This window comes from Stegostoma tigrinum, chromosome 12 (assembly GCF_030684315.1).
Source record: "Stegostoma tigrinum isolate sSteTig4 chromosome 12, sSteTig4.hap1, whole genome shotgun sequence".
Taxonomy (NCBI): domain Eukaryota; kingdom Metazoa; phylum Chordata; class Chondrichthyes; order Orectolobiformes; family Stegostomatidae; genus Stegostoma; species Stegostoma tigrinum.
In genome coordinates this window covers 67723732-67741205 of record NC_081365.1, presented here as the reverse complement: position 1 = coordinate 67741205, position 17474 = coordinate 67723732, and the positions used below count along the sequence as shown (strand labels likewise).

Genomic DNA, 17474 nt, shown 5'->3' with positions numbered 1-17474 from the left:
AGAAAATAGTCCATGCCTGTATTCTTTTTTCCAAAGTGCAAAACCTCAAAATTTTGCTCTCTTCAGTTCTTTTTCTGTATGTTAATTGACATTAATTTATCCACTTTAACCAAGGTTTCTTCCTTAGTTCTGATGGTGTTAATTTCACCAAGTTTGATCTCATTTATTAAGGAGATACATGCTTGGCCTGTTCCCTCAGATCCCAGATGTCCTGCAGGAGTGTCACAGTAGAGAGGAAGCCATTCGTCCATTGTGCCAAGTGATCATCATGACTTAGCATCATTCTCCCTTTCGCTGTACCCATTTACATTATTGCTATTCAAATAATCACCAATGCCCTCTAAATGCCTTCACTGACCCTGCCTCCACCACATTTCCTTGTGCTGCATTCCTAACCCTGACCAAAAAGGTTTTTCTCAAATTCTGTTTGCTTCTTTTGCAAATCGCTTTAAATTTGCGCTTTCCTGTTCTCAATCCTTTTATGAGCAGGAATAATTTCTCCCTATCTATGCTAACCAGCATCCTCACACTTATGAAATCATCTGTCAGATCTCTACTCAGCGTTCTTCTCTCTGAGGAAAACAGTCCCAACTTCTCCAATCTCTCCTTGTAATTTCGATTTTATATCTCTTGGGAGTATTCATGAAAATCTGTTCTGCAATCTCTCCATTGCATTCACATTGTTCTTATGGTGTGGCACACAAACAGCAGCTGACGTCTAACAAGATATGAGTACAGCATAACCTTCTTGTTCTTGTGCTCTATGAATTGATAATGAAGTTGAGAACACTATGTTTTATTAACCGCTCACTTCACTCATTCTGTTACCTTTAACAATATGAGCACATGTGCACCAAGATCCCTCTGCTCCAGCACCCAACTCTAGAATAATACACGTTATTATTCGTTTATCTGTCCAAAATGCATTATCTCACTTTTCTCTGTCTTGAACTTCATCTACCAACTATTTGTCCAATCCCCCAATTTGTCAATGTGCTTCTGTAATTCTAAACTGCCCTTCCCTCCATTTACAATGCTTCCAAGTTTTCTACCACCTGCAACCATTGAAATTATCTGCTGCTCACCAAGAACTGGATCATTATTACAAATAAGAAAAAGTAACGGTTCCCAAGCTGACCTCTGGGGAACTCCACTACTTACTATTCTCCACCCTGAAAAATATCCATTGAATATTGCTCCCTGTTTCCTATCACTCAAACAATGTTGTATTAATATGTTAATACTGTCCCTTCTGTTCAATAAACTATAACTTTTCCCACAAATCTATCATGTGGCATTGTATTGAATGCCTTCTACAAGTTCATGTACACTATATCAGCATTACCCTCATAGACCTTTTCTATTTCCACTTTGAGAAACTCTATTAAGTTAGTTAAAGGGCGATTTCCTCTTTAGGAATTCATGCCGAATCTTCCTAATCAACCAACCTTTTTCCATGTGACTACTAACACTATCCTGAATAACTGTTACCAGAAACTGAAATTAAACAGATTGGTTTGTACTGGCTGGGGTTCTCTTTACAATACCCTTTGAACAGGGCTATGGTCTTTGAAATTCTCCAATCTTCTGGGGTCTAGGGAAGACTGGAAAATTATGGCCAGGGCTCCTGTGATTTCCATGCTCACTTCCTTCAATATCCTTGGATCTGTCTCATCCAGTCCCAGTGCCTTATCAACTCTGAGTAGCATCAGTGTTTCCAAAACTAATTCTTTCTCAATTTTGAACCCTTCTTGTTTTCTTTTTTATCACCATGGTTCAGGACAGCACCTCCAACCTTAGTAAGGGGAGATAAAAAGTATTCATTTACTGTAGCACCCACTCTCCCTGTTTCCGTATGTAAATCACTTTGTTGGTCCCTGATCAGCCCTACTCCTCCTTTAACACTCTCCCTATGTATATACCTATAGAAGGTGTTGGCATTCCCCATTAGATTGGCTGCCAGTCTTTTCTCATAATACATCTCTGTTTCTCTAATATGCTTTTCACCTCCGCTCTGAACTTTTCCCTTGCATTCCCCTTGGTTGTCAATTGCATCTTCCACATGACACCTGTCCTAGCACATTTTGTCCTCGTTATCTTAATTTCTATCTTCATTGTCAGCCAGAGAATTCCACATTTATTTGCCCCATCATTCATTTTTGAGAGAATATACCTTTACTGTACACAAAACCATATTCTCTTTGAAATTAGCTCATTGCGTATTTACAGTTTCTTTCGACAGCCTATAACTCCAGTCTATCCTGCCCAAAGCTTTCTTATTCTACTGATGTTGGCTCACCACCAATTGATGTTTCTTATGCTGGAGTGACTGCTGTCATTCTGCACCATCAATACAACACAATAATCAATGTCTCCTTAGTATTGCCCTACAATGCTTGGTCCACTTGGCTCACATGACTGTAAAAAGCAGGTCCAACAGTGACTGCATCTTTTTTTGTTGGGCTGTACATATGCTGCTGTAGGAAATTCTCCTGAATCAAACGAGGAACACTAGTCCCTTACTGACTTTTACACTACCCGTATCCAAGTCTATACTTGGATAATTGAAGTCTCACATTGAAACAACTCTATAACGTTGGCATTTCTCTGCAATTTCCCTGCAGATCTGTCCTTCCACATGCTGCCCACTAGCTGGCAGACCATAGGCAATACTGAGTAAAGTAAATGCACCCTGGAGAAGCAGGGGTTCAGAAGCAAGGATGGGAGCAAGGCTTTCAGGGTCCACCCTACTACACCTTCCTATTACTGGCCCATCCATTGGCACAGTGTAGCTAAGCTGTTCCTTTTTCATCCCTCATTGTTGAGGGTCCAGATGATGTCCTGCCACAAATGGCTGAGTTTCCCACATGGGCACATTCCCACTTCTAACATAATCATGGGAGGTTTCCTCACCACTAGGTGACAGGTTCCTGATCTCTCATGTAATTAAGCATCTTGACCGCTAAATGTTCTGTTGTACAGTGTTGGTTTCAATTCTGTTCCATAAATCTAACGGCAAATGGGACTAGTTCAGTTTACAAAACCTGGTCAACATGGATGAGTTGGGCCAAACTGCCTGTATCCATCCTGTGTAACTCTATGATCGGAGGTGTTGTCCTGAACAGGGAATTTTCAACAATTCTTTTCAAAAAATATTATTTTGAAATGTATATTTTTTAAGTTAAGGAGAAAGTGTTCATTGACTAGGCAGAAAAGTTAATTTTATCAGAGAACTAGTAATATAAATTGTTAAATTATTATTATTTAGATAAATACACACAAATAAAAATATTCATCTTCTGAAAAGCCACATTTTTAATTAATATATACAATAGATATGTGTAATTAACCATTTAGAGAACAATTAGATTTTAATTTGTCCCACTCTTTGAATAAACTCCTTATACAACAAGTTTAATGCTAGCTTAATCTTTAATGGCGTATGTCAGTTCTTCCTGTGTTTTAAATTGGGAATGAACAAGTCATGCACAGTTTGCAAATGTGCTGCATTGATTTGATATGAACAAATCTTAAGATCAGCAGATTTAAAGACAAATGTCCTGAAGCATTTGTCACTGAAATTTCTATCTGTGAAGTCTCTCTATAAAGTAACAAAAGGTCTCCAGTGACTATTCTATCGCCTATTCTATTATGAATAGTTTCACAATTCAATTCCATCAACTGTAAATGGCAGGATGTTAAATGTCCATCACACTACTGGAACAAAGCCAGCAGAATTCTTGAAGTAACAAAACTGCCTCACAAAAAAATTAACAGCCTCTCTCTCTCTTACATAGCACATTGATAACAGTGATAGATATTTTATATTCATTTCTCGTTAAGTATTTTGAACACACATTAGAATTGCAAGAAAATTTACTTGCATCATTAGCCTCAATGGAAATAAACTTGCACAAATAAATACACTGGGGGTCAAGGTTAATGTTCGAGGATTGTCAATGGGAAAGAAACTGGGGTTAGAAGTGAGCAGCTCTTAATTTGGATCCAACTGAGCAAAGCATAATGGGAGGTGTTTTGATCCATCACTGTGAGGTGGTGGACATTCTCTGAAAACCAACGCCTCTGCAAAATCATGAATGAAACACTTACTTCACATGTGGCACTTTTGCTCAGACAGACCTTACTTCACCACCTTCTCTGCGTGCTCCTCTTTAGCAAACTTTATATTACCATTGCGCTCTCTTTTGTACGAAATCATTGTTGTAAACATCTTTCTTTAATATGAAGACAGCGATCAAATGATGAAAAACCTGTGGTCCCAGTGTAACAGACGAACTCTACAGTGGAGTGCAAGTGATGTTTACTCACATTTTTTCCCCAGTCAGCAGCTTGCCCTTGTGACTAGCATAAGGGCTGTCCAGGATTCATACTTGACGTAGTGTCATCACTATAGTGACCAGTTTTCTTCCTGTGAAGGCTGCTATTTTCTTCTTTGGCAAAGATCTTTGAGTGGTCCGTATTAAGGATGCCATGGGGAGTAATTAGCTATAGTTTGGGCTTTCAAACACGTTTATCTTCTTTCATAGATGTTTCATTCTCCAATGAGACAAAGAGACTCTGTTTTGTCAAGAGAAACTATTCTTTCTACAGAGCCTGTAAAATAGTCAACGCGGTTCCAAATGAAACTAAATACAGGTATCTACAATGGATCCTCTGTTGACCTAGTGTTTGGGGCTTTATTGCTATTTCCTATCTGGATGTACCACAGCATGGTATGGTAACTGCTCTTCCCAAGACTGCAAGAAACTACACAGAGTTATGAACACAGTCCAGTCCATCACGTAAACCAGCCTTCCATCTACTGACTCCATCTATACTTCCCACTGCCTTGAGAAAGTAACCAATATCACCAAAAATCCTCCAACCATGGTTATACTATCTTCCACCCTCTTCCATTGGACTAAAGGTAAAAGTACAAACAGATTTAAGAACAGCTTCTTCCCTGCTATTATCAAACTTTTGAATGGACCTGCTTAATGTTAATGTTGATCTATCTCTGCGCCTTCTCGGTTACTGCACTAATATTATATCCTGCACTTTGGTCTGTTACTCTGTTGCATTTGTATTGCACGGCCTGCCTGTAAAGCACATAAGACAACACTTTCCACTGTACCTTGGTACACGTGACATTAAGAAATCAAATCAAATTGAAGTTGGTTAACTTCCTTATGCACATCACAAAACAGTGCATGAGAAGACAGCTAGCTTTAAGATTATGTAGGTGATTAGGCATTGACCTACTGTCACAATTAATTTCCTGAAGTCTTACTGACCAAAAGGGGAGAACCTACATCACATCTCCACAAAAATGAAACGACTAAATCTGTTATAAATCAGATCATCAGTCCCAATGTATCTTATAGCAGCAATAATTAATTGGTGAGTATCAGTTTCTGCACTTCCTGAAAGAAATCTTTTCATTGAAAAGGTTTGTTTCTGATGATTAAATTCTCCCCGTTTTTGGTAAAGTGTTTTTTTTCAAGTGAGATTCACAGGATCCAGTCCACTGTGTCCCACAGTAGCTTTTCCCATGAAGTCTCCCACTCTTCAGCTCAGTACGTAGCAACTGGCCACCTACAATCTTGCAATGGAGAGGTGGATATCTTTGCCAATTGCTGAGCCTTTACAACGTTCATGCAACAGGCACCATCTGTTTCAGTGTACTTTAGGGAGTGCAGGGGAATTGGCCTTCTCACACACTGGTGCTTCAGTGTTTTCTAAGGGAAGGGCTCTAACTGGCAAGTTAGCTCCTCAGTTTGCCAGCAGGGTCCTGGAGATGCTGGTGGAAAGGAGGGCAGTGGTTTTCCCTCTGACTGGTAAAGGAGTACATGTCACCAAGACCTTATCAACCTGGAGCTAGGTGGCAGCCCAGATCTGTGCAGGGTCCCGCCTGAAACAACACACAGTAACACAGGGAGAAATGATTTTCCCCACTCCACCATCTTCTCTCTGCTACCTCACATTCAGAGCACAACCACTGATGATAACTCTGCCAATGCACACTCCTCTCACTAAAACTCATGGGCTATGATTCTCATTATTGCATCTGTCATGTCCACTCAACAGTTCTCACCCACCCCATCAGCCCAAACTATTAATCGTCCCTGCCCTCTGTGCTTCCTAGTCAATGAGTGAAGAAAGCTCACCACCTCACTTGCTCCTGCTTCACCCCACTAAGTACTCTTGCATCCACTGTTATCATACTCAGTCCCTCTGCTTGTCCCATCACAGGTAAACTGACTCAGCACTACCCCAGACTGGTTAAAACTCATCAACAGGATTGATCACAACCAATACCTTGCACTGAAATCAGGTGAGCCTCTTGACTGACTATGACAGCACTCCCTAAGTGACTGTATTCCTCTCTGATCTTACCAAGAAGGTTGTGGAGGCCAATTTACTGAATATAGACTTCTAGAGGCTAAAGGTGTGAAGGGATGTGGCGAGAGTGTGGTGTTGAGATAGCCATTATCATGTCGAATAGTGGTGTGGGCTTGATGGGCCAAATGGATTCCTATTTTCTATTGTTCTCTGTCACAACATTGTTTCTGAAGGCTAAAGAAACCAACTGAAAACTAAACAAGGCATGAAAGATTACAAGCTTAATCATTCTGGAGGAATTCCATCTCAGTAATGATGCCAGCAAATGGTCAGAAAGCCAGTTTATTGTGTACAATACTCTATCCATCAAGAATTTCCTGTTTCATATGTTCAAATTGTGGCTCTACTTCTTCTCATCTTCAGTATCATAAAGAAGACCCAGCAAGAAAATTTACCTTTTTTTTAGCAAAGCTCCATTTTTATCACTGAATGCAGAAGGAAAGTTGTTGAAGATTTAAGGTAACAATGAAAGCATTTTAGGATGTTTCCTCCAGAATTAGATATTGTGTAAAGCAAGCACCTTGGATGGATCTGCAACAAAATAACAATCTTGAGTTCAGAAATCAAATGTTGGTGCAGAAGGGGAAACAGAAAGCAAAAAGTTGGAGATCTTTCAAAAGATTATTGAACTTTTTGTGTGCAAATGTGCAAAGGCCATGATAATCAGAAATAAGTGAGTTGAAAATTCCCAGCAGAAATGCTGATTGATTCCAGGCAGTAATAGTCTTCTTTGAAGTTTGTAAAACAACTTCATGGATATAAATATAAAAGGAAGGAAACAATGTAACTTTCAGGGCAGAAGTTGTGAAATTTAAATACCTACTGTCTGAATTTGCAAGTGCAATTACCATAAATATACTTTTGTTGCTTCTTTAATTCGGAAGATGCCGTTACTTACCACAACAAAATGGGCAGCTTTAGAAATACTGCCACTGACATTATGTCTTGCTTGTCATAAAACCAAAAGGGGTCAAAAATTTCAAATTGGGAATTTGTATGAAACTGGAATAGGGCAAGAGATCCCTCTGAGGCATGTCCATTTTTTATTTAGTACATTTTCTAAGAAAACAAAGCAAGGCCAATGCAGTAACCCAGGACAATCTATTTCTATTGTGCAGAATTAGCTTAAGTTGCTGACTGGGAAATGGGTGGGTTTGAGGCAGGTTCACAAGTTACATCCATCTAAACTTACTCTCCTTTTGGGCCTCAGGTGTGTAAAATCTTGTGAAGTGTGAAAGCACCCGCCTTGAGTACTTCTATTAATATTACCTTTGTAAAATATTAGAACACAAAAGAAGATTGTTCAAACCAACATGCCAGCATTTAAAAGACAAAGGAGAGTTCATTAGAATCTCTGTGGTGCAGAAGTAGGCCACTCGACCCATCCAGTCTGCACCAACCCTCTGAAGAGCACCCCACCCACACTCAGCATCCTACCCTGTCCCCATAACCCGACATTTCCCGTGGCCAATCCACCTAGCCTGCACATCCCTGACCCTAAAGTGCAACTTAGCATGGCCAATCCACTGAACCTGCACATCTCTAGACTACGGAAGGAAACCTAGAGGAAACCCACACAGGCACCGTGAGAGTACACAAACTCCATACAGGCAGGGAATTACTGAGCTTAGGCAGCTTGATGCACGGCTACCATTGGCAGAGTGAAGACTAAATGCAGCATGAGCTTGAGGCCAAAATCAGAGGACTGTACAGAACTGGTGCTTGTTCTCTCTTCACGGCCAGTCATATGCCAGCACGGGTCTTGGGATCCAAAGCATCTGGACAGAACATGCATACTCCCGCTGATGAAACTAGTTAGGCTGTTCCACGTTGCAGTATGAATATATAGATGAACTCTCACACCTGCTTCAGATCCAAACAGGAAAAAGGACTTGGTACATTTCCTTTATAAAGTGCATGCAGCAACACATGGCATGTTACATATGGACTGTACATTACTACAGGGAAATGTTGAAACCCCCTAAATTTTACAGCAAGAATCGTAACATTATTATCTGGGAAAAAATTACAGAAGCAAAAGTGACACTCAATCCCTCACCCTAAGAATGGGAGATTTAGTTCTCACTTACGGTGTTCAAAGCTCAATATGCTGTCTGACTTTCACAAAGTGGAGTGTGCAGGCATCAAGAGCAGAACATGTTGCTTGATACCCATGACATCTGTTCAGCTCTGGTTTCTGGCTGGTATGCTGCAGGGGATTCATATTCTGTTTCATCTTCTTTCTGGGAGCAGCCTTCCTGCAGCTGTTCTTGGCAGTCACCAGTGATGTTTTTTAATGCGAATATTATGTAGTGTGGAGCACTCTAGAATATCCCACCACTGAACTCCTACTGGTACGGCAATATCATCTGTTATAGTCCAGATAATGGCGTTCAAAAATGTGCTTTAACTTTGTGCCAGATGACAGCACCATTGTAGGCCTATGCAAAAGGATGCATGTTTGGGCTGCTAAAACTCATTACCCCAAATATGAAGCTCAGTTCTGTCTCTCTCTAGATATATCTCAAGATCAATGCAGAATTCATCATGAAGGGAAATGATGTAACACAACACTTTTCCAGTATTCACACCCATCTGTATGTATCGCTGCTGTCAAAATGGAATGCGTTCTCTGCTAAGCCACAAGTGTGATTGCTGATTGCCTCATGGCACTGTATTACTGATATGAGTGTGATCATTTACTGATTTCTTTTACGGTGCTGGTGATGCAATTGTGAGTAAGACTGTGCTGTAATGTGACTGATAAAATTGCTATGTTCCTCAGATACTATCAGGAGCTGATGATGTTGAATTTTTTTATTATTTTGAAGCCTTGGGGTCTGGGAGTACCCCAAACTTTATCCTGATGTTTCCGCGTGGATGGACCTTGGGGACTGTGATGATGTGGTAGCAATTTGCAATTCCCTTAAATCAGTCAATTAGGCAGAAAACATGGTTTGAATCTGGGAATGGTGTGAATTAAAAGGTCCAGTTCCTGTCCTTTTCCCAACTGAATTAATGAGAGGACATAGAGAGCAGATACACAGCATGCTCTGAGTCTACGATGTAGCAGAAAACCTCCATTGAGATCATACAACCCCAGTATTACAGTGCATGGTCCCAGTATTAGATCACACAGTCCCAATATTAAACTGCATGGTCCCAGTATTAGATTATAATGTCCCAGTATTAAGCTGCGTGATCTCAGTATTGGATCACACAGTCCCAGTATTAGACTGCATGGTCCTGGTATTAGATAACACAGTTTCATTAAATTCCATGGTCCTAATATTAGACTGGATGGTCCCAGCATTAGATCACACAGTCTCAGTATTGGATTGCATGATCCCAGTATTAGACTGCATGACACCAGTATCAGATCACACAATGCCAGCATTAGACTGCATGGTCCTAGTATTACATCAAACAGTGCCACTATCAGACTGCATGGTGCAAGTATTCGATCACACAACACCAGTATCAGACTGCATGGTGCTAGTGTTAGATCACACAACACCAGTATCAGACTGCATGGTGCTAGTGTTAGATCACACAACACCAGTATCAGACTGCATGGTGCTAGTGTTAGATCACATAACACCAGTATCAGACTGCATGGTGCTAGTGTTAGATCACACAACACCAGTATCAGACTGCATGGTGCTAGTGTTAGATCACATAACACCAGTATCAGACTGCATGGTGCTAGTGTTAGATCACATAACACCAGTATCAGACTGCATGGTGCTAGTGTTAGATCACATAACACCAGTATCAGACTGCATGGTGCTAGTGTTAGATCACACAATGCCAGCATTGGACTGCATGGTCCCAGTACATGATCCCATGAGTTCAGAAATTGATTACACGGCCCCAGAGTTAGATCTTGTCATCCCAATGAACACATTAGTCCAATTTTACAGCATCAAACTCATTTAAAATGCAGGATAACGTACAGAGAAGTGTATTATATGAACATTTTGAGGGGCCTTTCTGTCAAAAGGAATGGAATATTAAAAATAGGGTGTTTTTGCTAAAACTATACAAGTCAGAACAATTTTGGTCCCCTTATCTAAAGTAAGTTATACTGGCAATGAAGATAATAGAGAAAATGTTCACTAGGTTGATTCCAGATATGGAGGGATTTTCCTGTGAGGAAAAGTTATGCAGGTTGAGCCTGTACTCATTGGAATTTAAAAGACTGAGAGGAGACTTTTTGAAACATATGAGATTCTTAGGGGATTGACAGCGTGACTGTAGTGAGGTTTTTCTCATTTGTGGGAGAGCCTAGGACCACAGGGTAAAATCTCAAAGTAAGGTGTCAACGTTTAAGACAGAGATGAGGAGGAATCCTTTTCTCTCAAAGGGTCGTCAATCTCTGGAATTTTTTAGTGTGGGAAGGGGGCTGTTAGTTGTGGAGATTGGGCCATAAAATTTATACAAGGTTGAGGTACACAGGTTGTTAATTAGAAAGGGATTTGAGGAAAGTGAAGCTGAGGATTATCAGATGAGCCACGGTTTTATTGAATGTTGCAGTTGTCTTGATGGGCCAAATGGTCTGTGTCTGCTCTTACATCTTACGGTTTTGTAGACTTTTCACTGTTTAGGCCAGCATTGGATGCCCCATTTTCCCTTTGGGAGGTGGTGTGCGCTGTCTTCTTTAACTGCTACCATTCTGACCACTGGATCAGTACATTGAGGAACCAAATAGAGGACAGGACAGGAAAGGAATAAATGGCAATCTCGCTGTGCAAGGCCCCTATGGCAAAATGGCCATAATATGATAAAGTTCATCATTAACGCGGAGAGGAACATCATTGATTCTAAGGCTGCACTCCTGAAACTAAATAGGGGAAACTATGGTAGGATAAGGCGTGAGCTGGTATGATAAACTGGGAAGTGTTACGCAATGGGGTTACAGTAGATAGGCAATCGTAAACATTTAAAGAGTGCAAGGAGGAATTGAAACAATTGTTAATTCCTGTCTAGCACAAAAATAAAACAGGAGATGTGGCCCAACCATGGTTAACAGTGGAAATTAAAGATAGTATTTGATTGAAGGAAGGGGCATACAAATTGTTCAAAAAGCCCAACAGACCTAAGGATTGGGAGCAGTTTAGTTTTCAGTAAAGGAGGACAAAGGGATTGGTTAAAAAGGGAAAAACAGATTATGAGAGTAAGCTAGTGGGGAACATACAAACTGATTGTAAAAGCTTCTATTGGTATGAAAAGAAAAATATTAGTGAAGACAAATGCAGGTCCTTTACAATGAGAAAAAGGGGAGGCTATAATGAGTAACAAAAGGCTAACGAATTCTGTCTTAACAAAAGAGGCACAAATTCTGTTCCAAAGTGTTAGGAACACATGGTCTATATCAAGAGAGAGGAAATGAAGGAAATCAGTATTTGTAGGGAAATGGTGCTGGGGAAATTGATGGGATTAAAGGCTGATAAACTCCCAGAGCCCAATAATCTACACTGCAGAGTTCTTAAGGAAGTGGCCCTAGAAATAGTGGATGCATTGGTGGTCATCTCTCCAAATTGTATAGACTCTGGAACAGTTCCTATGGATTGGTAATGTAACCCCACCATTTAAAAAAGCAGGCCGAGAACAAACAGGGAATGACAGACTGGTTAGTTTGATGTCAGAAGTTGGGAAAATGCTAGAGTTCATTATCAAAGATTTAATAGCAGAGTACTTGGAAAACAGTGACAGGATTGGACACAGTTAGCTTGGATTTATTAAAGAGAAATCATGCTTGACAAATCTACTAGAATTTCTGGAAGATGTAACTTGTAGAGTTGATAAGGGAGAATGAGTGGGTATGGTTTACATGGACTTTCACAGACTTTGGATAATGCCCCACATAAGAGATTAGCATGTATATTAAAGCTCACTCTTTCTTACCCCTACTACTGAAATAAACATTTCCTATCAAATGCCCAAATGCCATATTACTTGGCCTTGACAAAGTTAAACAACTCTTCCACTTCATTCTTGACCTGGTTGCAACCTTTGACATGATTAATCACGCCATCTTTTTCCAAGTCTCTTAACTGTTGTCCAGCTAGGCATTACTGCACTCACTTCAATCCATTCTTATCTATCTATTCATAGCCAGATTAGACTGTCAATGTACGCTCTTCCTGCTCCTGCACTGCTACCTCTGGTGTGATAAATCCTTGATTAATTTCATTTCTTTTCTAATAGTCTTCATTTTATATGTACCCTGACTACACAACCCTACCTCACCATTTCTCTTGACTCCTCAAATGTTGCTAAATTCTCAAAATGCACAAGAGTTAACTAAAAGTTAGACCAGGTGAGTAAATATATTCTTCTCAATGTTGGAAAAGAGTGTTTCAAGTATAATCCACTCTAGATCTCTATGACGAACAGAAAAACAGAGTGCAAAAGTTTGAAATTCTTTTAGGTATGCTTTGAATGTAACTTATGAATGATGTAACTTCAATATTAGAGCTTGTATTGAAAAAGAACCTATTAATTGATGGGTAACTGCATTAACACAACTCTTAGAAACCTGTACATTTGGCCACCTGAAAGATATTAAAAAATTAATTAAGCAGAAGATAGCCTGTTTTTACAGTGCAACTCCTAAAGGAAGAGAATCTGATTTCTGAGGATATTATAAAAACAGCAGAAACTTTGAGCTGGAATGGTGGCTCAGTAGTTGGCACTACTGCTTCAGAGCACCAGGGACTTGGATTTGATTTTAAACTTGGGTGACTGTCTGTGTAGAGTCTGCAAATTTTCCCTGTGTCTGCAGGGGCTTCCTCCGGGTGCTCTGGTTTCCTCCCACATTCCAAAGTGGTGCAGGCTGGTTGGACTGGCCATGCTAAATTGCCCACCGTGTCCAGGGATGTGCAGGCCAGATCAACTAGTTATGGGAAATGGAGCATTACATGGATAGGGAGGGGTTCTGGGTGGGATTCTCTTCAGAGGGTCGGTGTGGGCTCATGGGGCGTATGGCCTGTTTCCACACTATAGGGATTCTATGATCCTATGAGAAGACTGAGGAGGCTGCAGCGATGGCACTGTGGGAAGAGTGAGCAGTGAGGGAAGTCCCCCAGTATCTGTGGCAGCGGCATTGAGAACAGGCAGCTGAGGTCTCCCAGAAAGTGAGCTAAGTGGAGGACTCATCAAAGACAGCCAATTGTTTAACCTTATTACTTTATTTTTCTAGTTTACAGTAAGAAGGACTCTAATGGTAACTGTTACCTTATTTCTTTTTTTTCACTTAGTTTATGAAGGTAATGCTTAGCTTTTTAATTTTGTCAGTTTTACTACTTTGTGCCTAAGTTTTGTTGGTACTTAGTTACCTTTGTACCTAAGATGTCGTTGTGTGTGACGACATTATACATTTTTCACTGTACTTCAGTACTCATGACAATAGTATCTAAACCTATATCCAAATCTAAATCTATTCTCAAACGAACAGCAGATCTAAATAGATTAAAACATCTCATTCTTTGCATTGTCCTCGCTGTGGCAAAAAGCAGTTGTTGCTTTGGAACAAAACCCTTCAACATGTACATTCCTGATGTTATCAATACATCAGCATGTCTTGACCAGCACAGTTTATCATTGCTGCTTTTCATTATTTAGTCCCAACATAATTTATTTTCAAGGGCTGAAGATATATTGCAAAGCTTGTGTTCACAACTTTTCAGAATGCCTCACTAGCTTGCACATTGCATCTTCCTCACAAAGAATGCTACACAATGCAGAAAAATACAGGCCACAGTATTGTTAACACATAAAGGCATGCATGCTAAAATTTCTTATGCACATAAATTTGCTTTATATTATTCTCTTGTAACATCAATATCATTTTAAACCCTAAAAATGATTGTATGTTGATTCAGCGGATGAATGCTTAACAATAACTATTCCTGACCTGAGCAGAAGCATTAAAGCATGCAAATTAAGTGTCAGCATTAGAAAAAGAGGAATGTCATGCCAATACATTAGTGCTTTAACTGCTAATATCATTAATAGTATTTTCTGGTTTTCAATGTAAATTTGAATTAGAAATCTTAGGTTAAAATGCAATGCTGATGTGCCCATTTAATGTACATTTCAAATGACAGCACAGTATTAAAAAATATGTCCAGAAAATGTTAGTGAAAAATATAGAATGGTGTTATAAAGTTCAGGAAAGCACCATAAGCCACAGAGTAAGGACTGGCAGACAGCAAGACTAAGGCTTAAGGTGGAGTCCAGTACCTTTTTACTCCAGGGGGTCATTTGGCAACATTCTGTAGGGGAGGATGAACGAGTGCTGTGAAACTACAAATAAAACAGGGCAGTGATATATTAGAACCAAATAAACACAAATATCTTATAAAATATGAGAAACAAAATAAGAATGAATATCTGAACGAACAATACAAGTTAATCACAAATGCTTGACAAACAGTATTGATATATCAAACAGGAATATTCTCATTCATTTTTGAAGCCATTTTAAATGGCTCTGACTTCTAAGTAATCTGTATTGCATACTTTCTCCTGCAAGAATAAATATCATTTATACAAGCATTATTAAATGAGAGTTGTGCAAAATTTTCAATCCTTTCTGTGCTTTGTGTTATAGATCACACAGGACTAAGAATTGCATATATTGAGGTTTTCTGAGTACATTATACAGCAATGCACAAAAATAAGATGTGGGTTATCCCTTAGTTAGAGATTTTAGTTGAATTTAGTTGAAATAGATTGAGCTGTGAGGGGTAAAAAACATTCCAGTCATCAATCTGTCCATTCAACCAACATCCCACTCTCCACGACATACTTGGCTCCCTCTAGGTAACAATGCCAAGTGGTATCCAGTAACTGAAAATGTAACAACTAACTTTAAACTTGCAAGAATAGAGATGAAAATCCAATGAAGAAAATTTAAGTTACTAGTTTTACTGTGCAATATTGTTTACAGTATGCAAGAAACGTGCAGAATATCACTGGAGAAGATGGCCCATGCGTAGAGGTGCAGATTGAAATGAAATCTTAAGTAACTACAACTTTCTTATTCAATCTATAGTAGTTTTGTGAAGCATGGATCAATAAGCTTTGTAGTTCTAGTAAACAGCAGCCAGACTCAATCTATGGAAGTTGATTATTCCTCACACATTTCTATGCAGGAACAGTATAGTGAAGGGTATGTTACCATTCTCTGAAGCAAACAGTGTGATGCATTGCCTGAAAAGAAATCAGAAATTGCTAGAGAAGCTCAGAAAGTCTGGCAGCATCTGTGGGAGGAAAACAAACTGCTCGTTTAGCATCCAGTGATGCTTCATCAGACGAAGAAAATCAGTCAGTGCTCAGTCAAGTAGGGTCAGAGGCTGTGCTGGCTTCCTGAGGTATTGAATAGATCGTTCAACAGAGGGAAAGGGTGAACCTTTCCTATTGAGCTCAAAGGAACACTTCACATGTGGACAACTGCTGCTATCTAATGGCATGTTGATACAGTAATAATCATCAAGGCCTCATTCTGCCACAGGTCAGCGGGGAATTCATCAATTTCCTGTGGTTATCTGCTACAAGATAAAATCACCTGCTACATCTTAACTGCATGCACTCAAGATGGGGTCAAAGTTTACAAAAGCAGGGCTTTTCTTGAACAATAAGTTACTGCCATTAATAAGCTACAGGTAAAATTATTGATCCTAGTTGTCTTTGGAATGGTAGGGCTTTACAACAGACAGCAGATTCTTTTGTTAAGGTGTTTCCTACCTTTAACATAACCAAAGCAGTATCAGTAACCCTGATGAAACTGTGAATTAAAGTTGCCACATTTTTCAGCACTTTAATGACTGCAACAGTTACTTAGATCTTATTGGCAACTCAATGTCTACAAGATGTACCTCTGTCAGTACAGCAAAAAATTAGACTGAGGGACTGTCTACATTGTGCGGATATACATCGGAAGCCATCAAAAGTTATCTTTCTTTGATTGAATACAGCTGTTTTGTGTAACAAATCCCTTCGCTTTCCCCAGAAGCAAATGAACAACAACAGAACTTCTCCAACATCTTAGCTGTCGTCAATTGAGTCCAATGACATTTATTCTAGTGTATGATTGGTCTTCACAATTTTGAGCAGCTGCTTCAAAGCAGGCCCAACAAAGTTGGATTCACCTTGCCAAGGGCACCTCAGTATTGTGTATGAAGAGACTCTGTCAGGCAGATTGAAGTGGGCTGTGAGTCAATGACAAGGTAACGCGATTAGGTATTCAGACATGTTCTAGCTAAGGCAAAGCTAATTTCAGTACAGGTCCTGTCATAATTTTTCTTATGTGAACACACAAAACATTAATTTAACATTATGCGAGAGCCATAGAGACACATACATACTTAGGTCACTAACCAATTTGCCTCCGAAGAAATTAGATCAAGGCACAAGTATATTCTCGTAATATTTTAAAATCCAATTATCTAAATCCAAAGTGCCACTAAATGAACTCTCTGAAGACTCTTTATACCCTCAATCTCGCTTCATAATCTATCTTGCCAGAAATAAACTTCTCAGATGGATTACAACTACTCCCAAATAGCATTGTTCCCGCACACAAATATCTCACAATGCCAATGAACTATGCCACCCTCCCTGCTAGGATTTGCTTCTATAACCTGGTGCGAGCAATGCGTACACTTGCCCCTGTTTGTTAGTTTGAAAAAATTAAGCACTAGATTTGTTCCCTGGCTGCTGTTCCCCTCTATGTTTCTGCTGAGATGAGATAGTTTGTCGTTGCCACAGATTGCAATAATTGTTTTCATGCACTTAGATCACAATTTAAAAGATGCACTTTGACTGAAGGCTGTTACATAATGGCTTGTACGTCGCAGTCCTAGGTGGCAATATGCCATGCACACTTTCAGGTGTTGAATCACACGGCACTGTCAAGGGAAAGGCAGGATTCAAAGAGAAACACAGAGAGAGATTTGCAAGAGAACGGTAAATTAATACCAAAGCTAGCAAAGACATGGAGAGCAGATCCAAATATTAACCTGGTAATCAAAAACTGCAAATCTTACCATGAAAGTCAGTCATGA

The 17474-nt window shown here is 39.7% G+C and overlaps 1 protein-coding gene across 7 annotated transcripts in view; it reads right to left on the bottom strand.

The window, feature by feature from the left end:
* LOC125457049 (actin remodeling regulator NHS) overlaps positions 1 to 17474 on the bottom strand; it is a 396554-nt gene that overhangs the window by 26964 nt on the left and 352116 nt on the right. For 6 of the 7 annotated variants that reach the window (XM_048540747.2, XM_048540751.2, XM_048540748.2 and 3 more), the window contains one exon: positions 14650 to 14712. The exons of the other annotated variant lie outside the window; for it this stretch is intronic. In XM_048540747.2, the coding sequence (XP_048396704.1) occupies positions 14650 to 14712 (63 nt within the window). The remainder of the gene's footprint in view (positions 1 to 14649; positions 14713 to 17474) is intronic. 7 annotated transcript variants of the gene reach the window in all.